Source organism: Schistocerca gregaria, chromosome 10 (genome assembly GCF_023897955.1).
Source record: "Schistocerca gregaria isolate iqSchGreg1 chromosome 10, iqSchGreg1.2, whole genome shotgun sequence".
Lineage (NCBI taxonomy): Eukaryota > Metazoa > Arthropoda > Insecta > Orthoptera > Acrididae > Schistocerca > Schistocerca gregaria.
The window spans coordinates 195,564,986-195,584,157 of NC_064929.1; the positions used below are offsets into that span (position 1 = coordinate 195,564,986).

At 39.4% G+C, this 19,172-nt stretch overlaps 1 protein-coding gene across 2 annotated transcripts in view; it reads left to right on the top strand.

Moving 5' to 3' along the window:
• LOC126293517 (cell surface glycoprotein 1-like) overlaps positions 1 to 19,172 on the top strand; it is a 113,960-nt gene that overhangs the window by 79,754 nt on the left and 15,034 nt on the right. For both annotated transcript variants that reach the window (XM_049986768.1, XM_049986769.1), the window contains one exon: positions 2,581 to 2,793. In XM_049986768.1, the coding sequence (XP_049842725.1) occupies positions 2,581 to 2,793 (213 nt within the window). The remainder of the gene's footprint in view (positions 1 to 2,580; positions 2,794 to 19,172) is intronic.

The window sequence follows — 19,172 nt, forward strand, 5'->3', positions numbered from 1 at the left end:
AAAGCATTTAGTTTAATGTTCTTAAATACGACCTTAATCTCCTTCATTGTACTCTCCATTAGCATTAATGCACTTGTCCAAACATTCATTCCAGTGTTGGAAGCATATGTTAAATTTGCCCTCTTCGGTACCTGATACATACTAGCGCTTTCAACATTGACAAAAACACTTCCTTTTCAAATCTCTTTTCATTCTCAGGAACAGGAAGAGGTTTGAAGGTGCTAAATCTGGCAATAAGGCAAATAGGTCAAGGTAGTCATTTTTATTGAGGCAAAAAACTGGCAAACACTGAGAGCTGTGTGTGCAGGAGCATTGCTGTGATGCAGGAAGCATTCGCGGAATTCCACAAAGCCAGACGTTTTCATGTTAAAATATGTGCAGGCTTTTCGTAGCCTCCTGGTTTTGAGGGACAAATTCTGATTGTACGATCACTTTGGAAAAGAAAAAAAAATCATCATCATCTTCACATTCGATTTCACCTGCTGAGCTTTTTTTTTTAGACAGGGTGAGCCAGTTGATTTCCATTGAGTTGACTATTGTTTACTTTCTGGATCATACCCATATCACCATAACTTATCACCTGTGATGAATTTGTTGAAAAAATTTAGATCGTCTTTGAATGCATCCTCCATTTCATGACAAGCTCGAACACGATAAATCCTTTTGATCTCTGGTGAGAAGTGTCAGCGCAAACGTTGCTGCCACTTTGTGCATCTCCAAATCAATCTTCAGAATATGCTGAACTGAGCTTCATCACAACCCAGATTAAGTCCTCCAGTTGGTCAATTGTCCTCCATCGGTCAGATAAAGGATTTTTGCAATGTTATTCTCGCTTCATGCAGTTGAAGTGTGACCAGAATAGGGTCAATTTTCAGCATCTATTTCTCCCTTGTCAAACTGAGAAAACCATATGCATCCTTGAGTTTTACTAAGAGGATGTTGTTTGTAGGCAGTGTGCATCATCACATTATTTTGCACTGCACATTATTATTAAGAAGTAGCCACGTTCTCATGTCATGTCTCACTGTACTCACATACACAGAACTGCCAGAGAGACCACACTAGTCGGTTCAGGTGACGCCGTCTGGTGGAATGACTTAGGAGGTGTACAATGATCCTCTGGTGGCGCAACCTGGTACTGCAAGTACACTGTGCACAGCATTACAATTCTGATTATTTTCGGTTCCCCCTCATATGACTTTCGTTTTGTTTCAAGTTAGTTGAACCATTTTTCTCATACAAATTGAAAGACAAGCTATTTTACACTGAAGCACCAATGAAACTGGTACAAGCACACCTATTCAAATACAAAGGTATGTAAACAGGCAGAATACGGCACTGCAGTTGGTAATGCCTATAAAAGACAACAAGTGCCTGTGCAGCTGTTAGAGCGATTACTGCTGCTACAATGACAGGTTATCAAGATAGGCAGTGTGTATCATCACATTTGAATGCGGTTTTATAGTCGGCGCATGAGTAATGGGACACACCATCTCCAAGGTTACAATGAAATGCGGATTTTCCCATGCAGTCATTTGACTAGTGTACCATGAATATCAGGAATCCGGTGAAACATCAAACTTGGACATCGCTGCCACCAGAAAAAGATCCGGCAAGAACAGGACCAATGACAACTGAAGAGAATCATTCAACATGACAGAAGTGCAACCATTCCGCAAATTTCTGCAGATTTCAATGCTGGGTCATCAACAAGTGTCAGTGTGTGAACCATTCAATGAAACATCATTGATATGGGCTTTCGGAGACAAAGGCTAACTCATGTACCCTCGATGACTGCAAGACACAAAGCTTTATGCCTCACCTGGGCCCATTGACACTGCCATTGGACTGTTGATGACAGGAAACATGTTGCCTGGTCATAGGAGTCTCATTTCAAATTGTATTGAGTGGATGGACATGTACGGGTATGGAGATAACCTCATGAATCCATGGACCCTGCATGTCAGCAGGAGACTGTTCAAGCTGGTGGAAGGCCTGTGTGGGGTGTGTGCAGTTTGATTGCTGTGATACCCCAGATATGTCTAGGTACAACTCTTGACAGGTGACTTGTATGTAAGCATCCTGTCTGATCACCTGCATCCATTCATGTCCATTGTGCGTTCTGACAGACTTGTACAATTCCAGCAGGACAATGTGACATCCACACATCCAGAATTTCTACAGAGTGGCTCCAGAAACACTCTTCTGAATTTAAACACTTCTGCTGGCCACCAAACTCCACAGACATGAAAATTATTGAGCATATCTGGGATGCTTTGCAATGTACTGTTCAGAAGAGATCACCACCCTCTCGTATCCTTATGTATTTAGGACAGCCCTCCAGGATTCATGGTGTCAGTTCCCTCCAGCACTACTTCAGACATTAGTTGAGTCCATGCCATGTCGTGTTGCGGCACTTCTGTGTGTTCACAGGGGCCCTACATGACATTAGGCAGGTGTACAGTTTCTTTGGCTCTACAGTGTAAGTATCTTGTGAACATGTAGTGCCTTTGATAGTGCGGAATAATTCTATTCTTTCTGGTATCTGTCTTAATGAAAGTTGCTGTCATTTTGTTCCAGATTAAGAATAAGTAATAATTGTACTGAAAGGGGAGAGCTCTTAAAACACGTTGCCCGGATGCCAGCACTGTCCTCGCTGAGCTTTACCTGTACTGATCTGCCGGGTATGGAATACTTGCTCGATATGCCAGGGCTCCAGTACCTTTCCTTCCACCATATTTCGGGTTATCGCATACCATTTGACAGCTTCCCAGGAAGACTTGTAAATCTCAGGTAAGATATGTATGTAATAATTAACACGTGTTGTAGCTATTTTGCTCTCATCCTCCCTCCCACCTTGTCATCCCTTTCACCCCATGTGAAACCTAACATTCATGCTCTTACAGAGAGAGAGAGAATGAATGTGGATAAAAAATTATAAAAATGCTATAACAACAAGCCAGGCTGTTCTCCACAGTACTGAAATAGCATGTGCCATGCCAGCAGGTGTTAACATAGGAAAATTATGATTACTGTTCTTCAGCATATGTGAATACACATGTATACTCAAGGCTCCAGGGGACATGCACCCCCCCCCCCCCCCCACCGCCGCCCCCCCTATCTCATGTAAAGACGAACAAAACAAGGGAAAGGAAATAAGAGGTAACATGAAAAGAAAGAAGAGGTAACATGGAAAGAAATGAAAGGTAAAATGGAAATTCCGTATTTATTGTCATGAATTTTTGCTAGATTGTTGCATCCTAACATATTTATTCTTTATTCTCAGCTGAATTCTTACATACAAGGAACTTCTGCACCCCCCCAGGTCACCTATTTTGCTGATCATTTGTGTGATTGCGGTACAGTACAACATCGATTAACTAAAGTAAGGGGGAGTGGGGGGGGGGGGGGGGGAGGGGGGATGGGAACCGTTCCAGATGACAGTTTTTTTAGTTAAGCCATGAATATCTAATAAGTGTTATATGGTTTTGTTTTATAATATCAAAGTACATTTTTAAAAGTTTTGACAAAGAAACACTGTTTCTAATATTTCTTGATTCATTCTTTCTTGAAAATCGTCCCCAAGAAACCATTCATTCACCTCGCTCACATCCAAGTCTTCACATCAGGAATATTTTTTTACTATTTCTGTCCCATTTTTTAAATTTATGAAGTCTTCTCCTTCAGCAGTATCAGTTTTCTCCAGCACCTCTGAAGAGTTTCCACTTCCACATTATTCCAAGCTTGGGCAAACCAATAAATTACATGTTTCATATTTGCTGCCTTCAGCCCTTCATTCATGTTGTTGTTTTCTGTATCGCTGTTTTGCAGGAAGGTTCTCAAAAACAGCTCGCAATAAGGCTGTTCAATGGCTGAATTAGACAGATAATTTTTTGGGAAGGAAATGCTCAACAAATCGACTCTTTTATGCCCATAAAGATGTGTATTGATTTTTAAGGTTTTTTTTCTTTTTTTCTTTTTTTTTTTAAAGGGAGACCATTTTGTTTAGTTTAAAACTTTTTGACTTTCATTAGAACTGATCATTAGAACATTTGGCCAAGAGTTAACAAGGCATCCAAGATGTTTTTTGGGCTTTGGGAAAACTTGATAGTGTATTTTTGGACCATCTTTCAATGCTCAAAGTTTTTCAACTTCCTGATAGGTTCTAGAGGCAGTCTATGTGTGCCAGATGCATTTGAAACCAAAATAACCATCTTCTGTTCTTCTTTTCATTTTATCTCCTGAGGCAGATGTTTCTTTTAAAGGAGTTAAGGATCTTTAGGCAACATCTTAAAATTAACATCTGTTTCATCTACACTGTAATTATGGTCCTTAATGCAGCATCAGCTGTGATCTTCAAACTCTGTTTTCAAAATATCAACTGCAGGTGGCTCTGCAGATAACTTCCCTTCACATATAGTAAATTGCTGAATGCCATATCTGTTTTTTAACCTGTCTAACCACCCAGAGCTTGAAAAAGTATATCGTTTTTCCTCAGCTAACAATTCCATTAACATTTTAACATTTTCTTTCATTGCTGTGCCACTGAAAGGTGAGCTTCTATCTCGTTGTTGGGTAAAACAGAGATTAAGAGCTGCACTCTCTTTTTGAGTCAGATTTTTTTTATTTTTTTTATTTTTTTATTTCTATTTTTTTTATTTTATTTTATTTTATTTTATTTTTTTTGCAGCTTTCTATAGAAATTTAGGCTTCGCCTATTCCAAAATGACAGGAACACCAACTCCATAATAAGCCTCAACAGTTTTCTTTCTCAACTTATGTCATAGCTTCCAATTTAACAGCAAAAGTTATTGCAACACAGTTCCATTTAGCACAGCACAAAAATAGACATGCAACGGAAGTAAACAACAACCTGAATGTTCTATTGTTGTCAGTGTTGCCATGTTCAGAGTGGTAAGTTGGTCATTGGAGAAGCAACTCAAGGTTGCGCACCCATCTCTCCCCACTAACTACACCTCAGAATACTCTCACCCACGAATTGTTTCTGTGCAGTACAATATTAATTTTTGGCTTTGTGATATTCCTCAAGTGTTGTTGAGAAATTGAGATTTAAAGTTTTACAAGCCAGCTGAATATCGTGTGAGAGCACCATCCGCCGAGCAGTACAAGTTAGTGTAACAGGCTAAGGTGGCATGCGCTGCTTTTAGCTGTGAGCATTTCCTCTTTCTTTCTCCTATCTTTTACTACCAAACACTTGTATTGCTACAATTAATTGTTTTTCTTCAGAAATGAACAGCAACAGTAATAATAGCAAGGATGATGATCATAGCAGTATACATTTATGGAAAGGTGTAAGTATAAGAGCTTTTAAATAGCACCACCCCCTCCCCCACTCTGATCTCTCCACACACACACACAAACACATTCTCTCTCTCTCTCTCTCTCTCTCTCTCTCTCTCTCTCTCTCTCTCTCTCCCCCCCCCCTCTCTCTCCCCCCCTCTCTCTCTCTCCCCCTCTCTCTCTCTGCCCCCTGTGTTTCTCTCTCTCTCTCTCTCTCTCTCTCTCTCTCTCTCTCTCTCTCTCTCTCTCCACCCCCACCCCCCTCCCTCTCCCCCTCTCTCTAAGGTGACATATCTTCTTTTATCACAACTTCACTCTGAGCTGAATAACATGAACATCTAAGGGTGTGCTGAAAAGCAATTTTTTACTCTGTCTCAGTGTCGACTGAGGTATTGCATGTCACGCATATTACTCGGTTGACTTTCGTGCTTTGCTGACACAAGTTGCAACCATCTGCCACTACAGGGCTCCGAATTGTAGCATGTAACATGGAGGTGTGTAACATAACAATGTCGATGCATGAGAAACAGTGTGCTGTAATTGTGTTTCTAACAGCAGAAAACGTGCCTCCAATTGAAATCCGTAGAAGAATGAAAGCTGGTAACAGTGATGACTGTGTTGACATCAGCAGTGTGCAACATTGGGTTGTTTGTGTTCATAATGAAGGAAATGGTGGTGCTAACACCAAAGTGTGTGACAATTGAGCTCGCAGTGGGTGACCACATAAGGGAACTGACGAGACACGTCAGAATCGAGCTGGTGAGCCCATCAGAGAAAATCACTGGCTATCTCAGCAAGTGTGGTGTATCACAAGAGTGAGTAAAGGCCATCGCTGCAGTACTGCATTACAGAAAACTGTGTGCAGGGTGTGTACCTCGAATGCTTATTTAGTGTTTTGATTCTGAGGGCACTGCGTTCCTTAACAGTATTGTGACAGACTATGGAAACAAGAGAGCATCAATGGACAAACCATAACTGATGCCAAGAACATTCAAGACCATGCCATCAGCAAACAGAGTCATGCTCACAGTGCTGTGGGGTGTTCAAGGTGTGGTGCGTTTGGAATTCATACTTAAAGTCACCGCCATAAACTCTGCAAGATACTACAAGACCCTCAGAAAATGGAATCCATCCTTCAGAATTACAATGCCAGACCACACAGGAGTGCTGTAACACCTGCAAGAATCTGCCATCTTGGGTTAGCTGTCATCGGTAATGCTCTGTACAGTCCCAAGTTGGCCCCCTTTGATTTTCGTCTGTTTCCAAAACGTTCTCTGAGGAGTTTACTTTGATAGTGATGAAGTCGTACAAGCAGTAGTGAGTTTGTGGTAATGCCAACATAGTCAAACATCCTACAGTCATAGGTTGCACAAACTGGTCTTTTGTTGGGACAAATGTGTTTGTTGCCAGGGTAACAATATTGAGAACTAAACATGTAAACATGAAGAATGAAGATGCAGGATGTTAATAAGGTTTGTTTTATTTAAAAAGCTTTAAGAGTTTCATATAAAAAATTTGAAGTCATTACTTTTCAGCGCACCCTTGTAGTTATGAAAATAAATAAATTTGTATATTTTGGAATAGTATTTGTCTGGTACATTATTTCAATGGCGTACCCTAGCATTTTTACAATGAATATTATTAAGATTTCATCATACCAAACAAGTTGTTGCCATTCTGTGTGTCTTTATTAGATAATTATCCAGCAAATTCAAGGGCAAGTATAAACTTATCCACAATGGAACTATGCATTTTATTGCTATAAAAAAAGGACATATATGTTAACATTATTTTTCAGTATAGTCTTTTGCTTTTCAATGCATTCAGTCCATCGTTGCATGAGCTTCCCGATGCCCTCGGAAAAGTGGGTTCTCACCTGAGCAGTGAGCCACACCGGCACCGTGTCCTTCACCTCTTTGTCTGAGGTGAATACATGTCCCTGTAATGCCCCTTTGAGTGAACCAAAGAGCTGGTAGTCAGAAGGGGAAGATCTGGACTATGCAGAGGGTGCGCCGTTACTTAAAACTTGAGAGTTCCTGGAGCATTTCAGCAGTGGGAGCAGTGGTATGTGGATGGACATTGTCATGTGACAACACAACTTTTGACAGTAGTCCTCAGCATTTGCTTTAAATTGCAGGCTGTAGCCTGTTAGTAAGCATCTCACCATAACATACACTGTTTACTATTGAGCCACTCTGCTGATAATGTTCCAGTGCATTCCAAAAAATGGTAAGCATCGGTTTTCCTGTGTGTTATTGGGTTTTGTACTTTTTCCCATTGGGCAATTGAGGACATTTCCATTCTGTACTCTGCTGTTTACTCTCCGGCTCATAATGCTGGATCTGTGTTTCATCACCAGTGATGAGTGTGACCGAGAAACCTGCCACGTTTGTTACCATAGTGATGCAAATCTTTTTGTCAGATGTCCAAGCACGTTTCTTAAAACACTCTGAATTGTTTTGGGACCCATTTTGCACAGGTCTTATGAAACCCAAGTTTGCTGTGATTGATTTCATAGGCAGAACCATGATTAATTTGCAGATTACATGCCACTACATCAATTGTCACTCATCTGTCTTATCAAAACAGTGCCACATGCAACATATATTGTTATCATTTTTGGGGACCATTTTTCAGATTTTAAATTCATTTGTAGGCGCTCCACTGCAGCAAGACTCTTATACCACTGTTCATCTTTGATGGGTTGTGGTCCCCATTACAATTAACAGGCCGCAAAAACTGGATGACCACACATTGTTCTTCTTTGATGCAAACTTCTAAGGGAGAGACCATGGTCTATTTGCTACAAAAGGAAGAGAAATGGAGGAATTTGGATTCAACTTTCATAGCAAGACCACAAAAGAGAGAGAGAGAAGTCGGTATGAAGACTTACTCTCATAGTAAAAAATGTCAAACAGCTTTCATAATTCTAAGGTGTCATTCAATACAGACAAGTTGCTGTACAAAAAATTGTTATATTGAATCAGTACAGTTTTTGTCTATTTTTCCTTGTAATTCCCCTCCAACATCTGTGCACCTGTCCCAGTTTTGTAAAGGTATTCTGATCCCTCAGTGAAGAATTCTGTACCTTGATCCCGATAAAAGTTTAGCCCTTTTTCTTTACCTCCTGACTGGTCAGGGCCACAAGGAGGATGAGGTAAGACCTCTTGAGCCCACTTGGCCAATAGTTTGCAAAGTTGGTTGTACTATACTAGACCCAACATTGTCTTAGGTAAGCAGCACACAGTCCCTCTGCTATTCCGACTTTTTTTAATGATGGGGTTGACTTTGCTCTCAGTTCTGTCTGAGTAGTATAGCAGGGTGTATGTGCCCGATCGCAACTAAGAAATCTGGGAAAAATGCGGGAATCTTTTCATCTGAGGAGGGAAAAAACTGGGAGTTTTTAGAATTCCAGTAATTCTTCATTGCATTAGTTTTCAGTTAAATTTGTGTGGTTTTGACTGGTAAGAAATGATACTGTAACAAAGAATTTTAATTTAGCCAGCTTCTGCAGACTGCAGCAATTAAACATAAACAAGAGAATAACACCAAATGAAACTTCAGATGAAAAGAAAATTCACCATTTACAGCAACAAAACACAGAGCACACTCAAGCATTTTCTGACAGCAAAATGTGTCAAAGGTGTGAGGATGAAGACTATGCAATACTTTGAAACAACAAACTGCTTTCAATGAGCTGATTTGAAAAGCATTATTTTTGATGTAAATTTCTGTTTACACAAGATGAATTACAGTACATGTGAGAATGTGTGATGAATTTCTTAAATAACAGAGTGTTTGACTCTCATTCAATACTAAACACCTCAAGGACCAGCCACTTAGAAAAATGAAGGCCCAAAAGACAACCCATTTGTGTGTGACTTCTGAAATTTTCCCGGCGTATTTGTTCTTCTAATAATTTCCGGGTATGCAGCCGGATCCCGTCGACATTCTGCCACGATATTTCGGCCCAGAGACGTCCGGCCATCATCAGGTGAGTACACAACTACTGAAGAGCCCAGGTGCAGTCGCGGTATTTATACCGATTCTCGCACACGTGCGCGAGAATCGGTATAAATACCGCGACTGCACCTGGGCTCTTCAGTAGTTGTGTACTCACCTGATGATGGCCGGACGTCTCTGGGCCGAAATATCGTGGCAGAATGTCGACGGGATCCGGCTGCATACCCGGAAATTATTAGAAGATCCCATTTGTGTCTTTATTATAAATTTTACTTGCACATTTGTATTTGATATGTCTTGAAGGACAACACATACTATAAAAGGTGAATATTACACATGAAAGCTTAGCTTTTCTTATAGCTATACTGTATGTCTATTAATATAAAACATTAACGTTTCCCATTTGTGTGTCTGCACTACTCAACAGTCACATGCTGGTGGCTGACATCACATGTCCTATGCTCTGTATATCTGCTGGCATTGGCGAGTGAGATCACTAACATGAGCTATGATTGGCTGACAAAAGCACATTGAAATCTCAATTTCAGTGCCTTGTAAGCTACTGTGCTTCATTTGGCAGAATTCGTATTTAGACTTTCGTAATATGAAAATATGCCTTCTACATGTTGCCGCACTTCAAAGAGCTTTCCTAAACACATTGTTTTTTGCTGGGTTTTGTTGCCTAAAGTGTCAGGAAACAATGTACCTCCACTCAGGCTATAGTATATTTTCAGCTAAGAAAAAGTGTATTTTTAAGAGGAAGAAGTGTGTTTTTAAAAGGGAAATCTGGGAATTTCTTTTTCCTGTCCATGTGTACACCCTGTAGAGGCTACTGATATTGTGTTGCTCTTCCAAAAAATGATTGATAATGGGTCTATGGGCCTCCAAAGCATAATCAACATGATTGTATCAGACGAGGGTGTGTTTTGAGTTTCTTATAGGCAGACGATGGATGTTTCCACTGCATGTTTTGCTGCTTGGACTCCATATTAAAATGACTTATCAAAATTTCATCTCAGCATTATTGAAGTGATACATGATCTCGGTGCCTATGCAAAATCTCCGTTATTCGTGATTAATCAAAGTTACCTGAGGACCCATGTAGCTCAAATCTTACAGGAGTCCAATTTGCTGTGGATGATACAATGAGTTGTGCCAACACTAACTTAACATTTTTCAGTAATTTATCCAACAGTAAGTGATTTGCCTTTTTGGATAATTTAATCAATACAAGCTTGCAATGCTGAGGTTGACCAAGCACCTGAAGTGTTGCTTGTCAGTTACACTTCTACAGCTACCTTTCAAATTTCCACCCATTCATGAAAACTTGCACAGACCATGCAACTACTTCTGTATTGTTTGTTCATCTAACAGAAAATTTCTGATGGTTGCACATCTTTGTGAAAGCAAAAATTGGATCACAGTACATTGTTCTTTAAAAGTACTCTGTACAGACACACCATCATGACTAGGTCCTTACAAAAATATTAATTGAACAAATGGCACTATCTGTTTGTAAACTAGCAAGCTAACACATATAAAAGTTTCAGTTCCCTGCATTAGGTGTTGGCCTCACCCCAGCAGGAAAAGTGATCCATGTTGAAAATTGGCATCTTTAGTTGTTGTTGTTGTGGTCTTCAGTCCTGAGACTGGTTTGATGCAGCTCTCCATGCTACTCTATCCTGTGCAAGCTTCTTCATCTCCCAGTATCTGCTGCAACCTACACCCTTCTGAATCTGCTTAGTGTATTCATCTCTTGATCTCCCTCTACGATTTTTACCCTCCATGCTGCCCTCCATTGCTAAATTTGTGATCCCTTGATGCCTCAAAACATGTCCTACCAACCGATCCCTTCTTCTAGTCAAGTTGTGCCACAAACTTCTCTTCTCCCCAATCCTATTCAATACCTCCTCATTAGTTACATGATCTATCCACCTTATCTTCAGCATTCTTCTGTAGCACCACATTTAGAAAGATTCTATTCTGTTCTTGTCCAAACTAATTATCGTCCATGTTTCACTTCCATACATGGCTACACTCCAAACAAATACTTTCAGAAACGACTTCCTGATACATAAATCTATATTCGATGTTAACAAATTTCTCTTCTTCAGAAACGCTTTCCTTGCCATTGCCAGTCTACATTTTATATCCTCTCTACTTCGACCATCATAAGTTATTTTGCTCCCCAAATAGCAAAACTCCTTTACTACATTAAGTGTCTCATTTCCTAATCTAATTCCCTCAGCATCACTCGATTTAATTTGACTACATTCCATTATCCTCGTTTTGCTTTTGTTTATGTTCATCTTATATCCTCCTTTCAAGACACTGTCCATTCCGTTCAATTGCTCTTCCAAGTCCTTTGCCGTCTCTGACAGAATTACAATGTCATCGGCGAATCTCAAAGTTTTTACTTCTTCTCCATGAATTTTAATACCTACTCCAAATTTTTCTTTTGTTTCCTTTCCTGCTTGCTCAATACACAGATTGAATAACATCGGGGAGAGTCTACAACCCTGTCTCACTCCTTTCCCAACCACTGCTTCCCTTTCATGCCCCTCGACTCTTATGACTGCCATCTGGTTTCTGTACAAATTGTAAATAGCCTTTCGCTCCCTGTATTTTACCCCTGCCACCTTCAGAATTTGAAAGAGAGTATTCCAGTCAACATTGTCAAAAGCTTTCTCTAAGTCTACAAATGCTAAAAACGTAGGTTTGCCTTTTCTTAATCTTTCTTCTAAGATAAGTCGTAAGGTCAGTATTGCCTCACGTGTTCCAACATTTCTACGGAATCCAAACTAATCCTCCCCGAGGTCCGCATCTACCAGTTTTTCCATTCATCTGTAAAGAATTCGCGTTAGTATTTTGCAGCTGTGACTTATTAAACTGATAGTTCGGTAATTTTCACATCTGTCAGCACCTGCTTTCTTTGGGATTGGAATTATTATATTCTTCTTGAAGTCTGAGGGTATTTCGCCTGTCTCATACATCTTGCTCACCAGCTGGTAGAGTTTTGTCATGACTGGCTCTCCTAAGGCCGTCAGTAGTTCTAATGGAATGTTGTCTACTCCCGGGGCCTTGTTTCGACTCAGGTCTTTCAGTGCTACCTCCCACCTTAGGATCACCAAAAGTACCAAAGATTGTTCATTGGCATACCACAGGATTATATGTAACACACCCTTACAGAACACATTGAGCTATTCAGCCCTCTGATCACTCCTGAAAAGTAGCTGTAAACACTGTTTCCTGAGAGAATATCCCTATCCATACAAATAATCTATGGAGTTCTCTCTACATTTCTGAATAATATTACAAACTTTAACATGGTTAAATATGTTATCCATTTTCCCTTACTCTAGGAAATGAAAGGAAGGAAGGAAGATTGGGTTTAACACCCTATTGACATCGAGGTTATTAGAGACGGAGCACAAGATTGGATAGTGTCAAGGATGGGGAAGTAAGTCAGCTACGCCCTTTCAAAGGAACCATCCAAGACAGACAGACAAATGCAACTCACACACATGACCACAGTCTCTGCCAGCTGAAGCTGGACTGGCTGAGACTGCCAGAGACAGTGGTCATATGTGTATGAATTGCATCTGTGTGTGTCTTTTGTCTATTTTTGATGAAGTCCTTGTTGGCCAAAATCTCACTTTCTGACAGTCTTTTTGTTGTGCTTATCTGTGACTCAGTGTCTCTGCTATACGGTGAGCAGCAACTATTCTTTTCATAATGTTGTCATATTCCATCTTGAATTTTCCATTGTTGGATATAAATGTGAGTGTTATTAAGGTATTTGTCTACAGTCTATTCTTGTATGCAAATGAAAGTTGGGAAATAAATGTTTCAGAGAAGAAGAGAATATAAACTTTTGAAATGTGGTTTTACAGAGGAATGCTTGAATTAAATGGATAGACTACATAACTAATGCGAAGGTTCTGAATCGAGGGAGACTTAAACGTGAATACAGTAAGCAAGTTCAAATGGATGCAGCTTACAGTAGTTATTCAGGGATGAGTAGGCTTCAACAGAACACACTAGTGAGGTAAGCTGATCAAACCAGTCTTAGAATTGAAGACCTTAACAGCATAAGAAACTCTTAACAATAAATCTTCTTATGATTTTTACTCAGATCTCCCAAAATACTGTTATGCTGCTGGCATTTACTCTGAGTCTACTGCATTACTCCAAATAGGATTGATGATGCTTAGTGTGTACACAAAAGCCTACGCAGTTACTTCACTGTATGGAGATACTGTGACTGTGGTGGCCCTTCGCGTACGTGTTACGTGCAAAACCACAATACAAAACCTCTAAACAATTCCATACTCTGAACTGCTAAATTGCTATGTTGCTTAAATATCAAATATCTTGGGAGCACAATAACTGAAGACTTGAGATGTCACCAGGAGGCGAAAACTCGAATTTCCATAGCAAAGGAGGCTTTCAACAGAAAGAGGACACTGTTATGTGGCAAATTAGATGAAGGTCTAAGGAAAAGGCTTGGCAAATGTTAAGTCTGGAATGCGGCACTATATGGGGCAGAAACATGGATGCTGAGACGAGAGGATGAAAAAAGGTTAGAAGCATTTGAGATGTGAATGTGGAGGAGAATGGAGAGGATAAGCTGGATGTAAAGAGCAAGCAATGAAAGAGTATTGGAAAGGGTTGGTGAGAGAAGATGTCTGTTGAAGGCTATAATAGAAAGTAAAAAGAACTGATTGGGTCATTCATTGAGAAGGGAGTGCTTGCTAGCAGATGCTTTGCAAGGACTGGTTTGTAGGAGAAGACTGAAAGGAAGAAGGAGATACAAGATGATAGATGACATAAAGGGAAGGGGAAATTATGCAGACCTGAAGAGGATTGCAGAAGACCGGACAACTTGGAGAACTACCATGTGAAAACCTGCCTTGTGGCAGAACGCACTGATGAATAAATTAAATATCATTACTATCATGCATTCTTCTTCATGGGTGTAGGGTTACACGTCATCTGCTGGAGTGAGGTGTGACACCACACAATGGTAGCATTTAATAAGATCACAGATATTAACCTACTAACAGCAGATGAACACTGGCTCTGTAGCAATACTGAGAAGGCAGCAGCTTATTTCTCAGTGTATCAGATTTTTTTCTAATCATATTTAATTAAATTTATATGACATTGGTGTGACTATCATTAAGCAGAATAGTGATAGTTTATTGTATATATAGTACAGAACATGATAATTAAACAAATGAAGATATTCTGAAATACAAATGTGTTTTATTCCCTCTCTTTCTAGAAATTCTTTTCAGGTGTTTGAAATTAATTGAGCACCGTCATCTGATATAGTTGCTTCTAGTGCACCACATTTGGAAAAGTTTTTCCCCTCAATTTTTGAAATAAGACCTTTCTGTGATGCCTTCTTAATTTTGTATGTATAATTTCAGCGAGATGTCCAACTATCCCTTCAGTGCAGATATTTACAAGGCTCGGACTCTTACCAGCATCAGTGAAATGCTGCAACTAATGAGGCTAATGGGCAAGAGGGCACTACATTAGTAGTGTGTGGATAAGTTGAGAATTTGGGTCTAACAGGAGGCATTGAACAAGGTGGCGCAGTGGTTCGCACACTGCACTCGTATTCGGGAGGATGACGGTTCAAATCGGTGTCCGACCATCCCGGTTTAGGTTTTCCATTATTTTCCTAAATAGCTTCAGACAAATGACAGGATTAGTCTTTTCAAAGGGCACAGCTGACTTCCTTCCCCATCCTTCTGTAATCTGTTGGGACCGATGACCTTGCTGTTTGGTCCTGTCCCCCAAATCGACCAACCAACTGATCTGACAGGAGGCATGCTAGGGTAGTCTGTGCAGTTGCGATGACCATTGCGTCTGGATGGCTCAGTGGTCAGAGCATCTGCCTAGCAAGTCAGAGACCCAGGTTTGAATCCCAATCTGGCACAAATTTTAAACTTTACCCATTGGTTTCAATCAATGTCCGCAGGCAGCCAATGTCTTTAATTCCTTTGTGACTTCTTAATTTTGTATAATTGAACAAATTTTGAAAATCACATTCCAGGTGATCTAGATAGAGGTCCATAAAAGTCTGCTGCCATTCATGGATAGTATTCTGCTTATACTTGCTGTATGTTTTGTTACTAACTTTTACTCAGACATTCATCATAAATATAAAAAATTTTCCTTACCTTCATTGCCATATCATAAAAGTGTTGACTCTGCAAACATTTTACTGTCCATATAACTTTCATATATGCTTACACATTTTATGAACACATTAATAAATCTCCTGGTCAATGTAATTTCCAGTTTTCAGAATTATCACATGTTCTTCTAAACAAAATTTGCACATGTACTTTATAAACTGATTAATCTTCACATGTACCAATGTCCCAAAATAGTTCTTTACAAGTCTTCAATCCTGGTCATTGTTTTTGTATTATTTACTATGGATAGAATTGGGCAGAGGACCAGCACTTTTGGCCTATAAATTGCAAGATGCAAGTGTGCCAACACCTTGCAGCTAAGGGAGCTTAATGTGCTGGGGAAGGTGGGTTAACTCATGTAAAAGTGCAAGCACGAGGGTTGGAACTTTAACAGTGGCAACCATTTGTTTACAGCTTCTACAAAATAAATACATGTTTCAAAGTTTTAGTGACCTTCAGAGTAGTCACCAGCATTGTGTATGAACCATTGCCTGCAATTAGGAAGTTGTAGGATACTCTTAGCAGTGCCAGTTGTGTTGACAGTTCGAGTGGCACGGTCTATTGCCTGACAAATTTGTAGCAGTTCTGAAGCGAATGCCATGTAGTGTTTCCTTCAGTTTAGAAATCGAGTTGAACTCATGATGGCTTAAGTCAGGGGAGTGCAGTAGGTGGTATATCACTTAGGAACTCCATCAGTCAAACAAATCAGTAACAGATTGCACTGTATAACCTTGAGCATTGTCCTGCAAATCGATGGTCAGGTCCTGCAGAAAGTGTCCTCACTTCAGTATCTAAGCTGGTCATAGATTGTGTTCCAAAAATGAACAGCATAGAGACATAAGTGACGACACTTTCTGCAGGACCTGACCACCATTTTGCAGGACAATGCTGAAGCACATACAGTGCAAGCTGTTACTGATTTGTTTGGCTGATGTAGCTGCTAAGTGCTATACCACATACTGCACTCCCCTGACTAAAGCTCTCATGTGTTGAACTCGATTTCTAAACTGAAGGAAACACTTCATGTCATTCACCTCAGAACTGCTGCAAATTCGTTGGGCAATAGACCGTGCCACTCAAACTGTCAACACAACTGGCACTGCTAACAGTATCCTATGACTTCCACATCGCTGACAATGGGTTACACACAATGCTGGTAACTACTTTGAAGGTCAGTAAAACTTTGAAACATGTATCTATTTTGCACAAAGTGTAAATAAATAGTTGCCACTATTAAAGTTCCAACCCTCGTATATCAAGATGTCTTGATTTAAATGTCTTTAAAGGGGCCAGATAAATCTGTAAGTTAGTTCCCTTCTTTTACATCCCTAACAATAAGGAGGACATATTTGGCTTTTTTGTGCTGTGATAGGCGAATTTTTCAGTCTGGTTCCAAACTTTTACTTTATCATGATTTTGACATTAAACTGCATAGCTTGGCCACCAATGTCGATTTTTGTTGATTTAGGTGATGACTGATCTGGTATAGGTTTGTTTATTGTCTTTCAAATCATGTTTCTTGTATTGTGGCAGTGGATAAAACTTTAACAAAACAAGAGAATGACCAATAATTACATGTATTTGTCTACCTTCTTACAAAATTTGAACTGATTCACACAACTCTGAAACATATAAGTGGCACACGTAAAAAAAATCTCACAAATAATATGTATTTTATATATCTACAGATAAAGATTAGTGGATAAAAGATTTTGTTCTGAGTTTATCCATTTATCTACCTTAGTGTTTTTTATATATCTACAGATAAAGGTTAGTGGATAAAATATTTCGTTCTGAGTTTATCCATTTATCTACCTTAGTGCAAAGTTTGAACCAATTCATACAAGTGTAAAGTATAAAAGTGATGCATTTCAGAAACCCCTCAGAAAAACGTGTTTTGTGCGTGTGAAACCCAAACAGCACACGTACCAACGGTGCCATTACCTGAGCATTAATTTCAGTCCAATTAAAATTTTTTGCAAAAGTAATTAATCAATTTGCACAATTTTTCTGGGCACCAGCTCTGGCTCCTCGTTCAGACCTTGCTTAAGATACCCTAACATAGCCTCAGCAAGACAGGTGTTTGAATAGCTATACAAATTGCCGCTGGTCCAGACTAAACCAAAAGTTTGTTATCCCACATTCCCAGCTCAAATAGGAAATCGAGCACCAAGAATCCCAAAACCTTCTCAAACATATTTGTTATAGCATTTCCGCACTATAATAATAATGATCAGGCAATCCAGCCAGTAGCATAGTCCCTATCCACTCTTCATTCTCCAGGGACTTCATTTCATTGAACTTAAATGCATCATTATGATTCTATTGCAGTAGTCATCTATTGAGTTACGTTTATCAATTTTGATTGTAATTAATGTCCTGAGCAAGTCCGCTCTTCATATGAGTTCATCGTGTTGAATACTTTTATCCAGGCCTGTCCATGCTTTTGCTGCCATATTTGTGTCCCTTGTATAGGAATTATTTGTCTTGGCCATGAAGAGAACAATCCAAGAATTGCCTCTTTTCTTCCAAGGATTGTCCAGTTCCATTGGATCTGGAGGAACTTTTCCTATGACATCCCACACTTCGTCATGGCATAAATACAATTGCCTGGCAAATTTTCTACATTGAATAATTTTTGCATCTGATTAACTTTTCAGGCACTAGAAGTCCAGATGAGGCTGTACCACTAACTTTTAGGTCTGAATATACAAAATAAACAACAGTCTACACACATGAATGATCAGCTGACTAAAATAAAAAGATTGACACATGATTTTTATTATCAACTTTTATAAAACGTTGCTACCACACCTGATCATGTATTCTTTTGTTGATCATTGTAATATAATTAATGTGAAAGCTTTGTGAAAGAATGTGCTGTTAAAAGGAAATCAGTACGTTCACTTCAATGACTATACATGTATGAGTGCTTAACAACCACAGAATAACAATAACAACAACGTGCCAAATGAAAAATGTCAATATCAATTTACATATCACAACACTGCCAATGTCTTTCTATTATCAAATTTTCTTTTCCTTATTTGTCATATTATTATTAAAATTTTTTGAAATTATTTCTGTGAGTGCCAAAATTTCTTCTCCCCTCAAAAATTCTTTTACAACACACCCACCCACCCACCCACCCACCCACCCACCACACACACACACACACACACACACACACACACACACACTGTCTCTGTCTCTCTCTCTGTCTCTGTCTCTCTCTCTCTCTCTCTCTCTCTCTCTCTCTCTCTCTCTCTCTCTCTCTCTCTCTGATCTTCCCAAGATTATAATTTTGTCCATCATTTCTTTTTAGAGCCCTAGCCAGTTTGCCCATGTCAATTTTTCTTATAATCCCCTTTTCAATTTTTCAGTTTGTAGTTCAAGAAAAGGTAGCCTAAATGCATTAATCTTTTCAATTCATTTTTACAAAATTGTTTCTTGCTCCCAAAACTTTTATTATAATCTGGCACATTCCAATATTCACTCCGTCAGGTTCTGTCTAAAATTTAAGAACCCTTCCTCAAAATCTGCAGAAGACAGATTACAAGTAGAATTTTGATTTGTGTAAGATAATGCTTCTAAAAAAATTATGACAGTCTTTATTTTGAAATAATAGTGGCATTCCTGGGACAAAGTTGTCCCTGCAGTGCTGAATGAGATCTACACAGTGTAAATTACAATTAC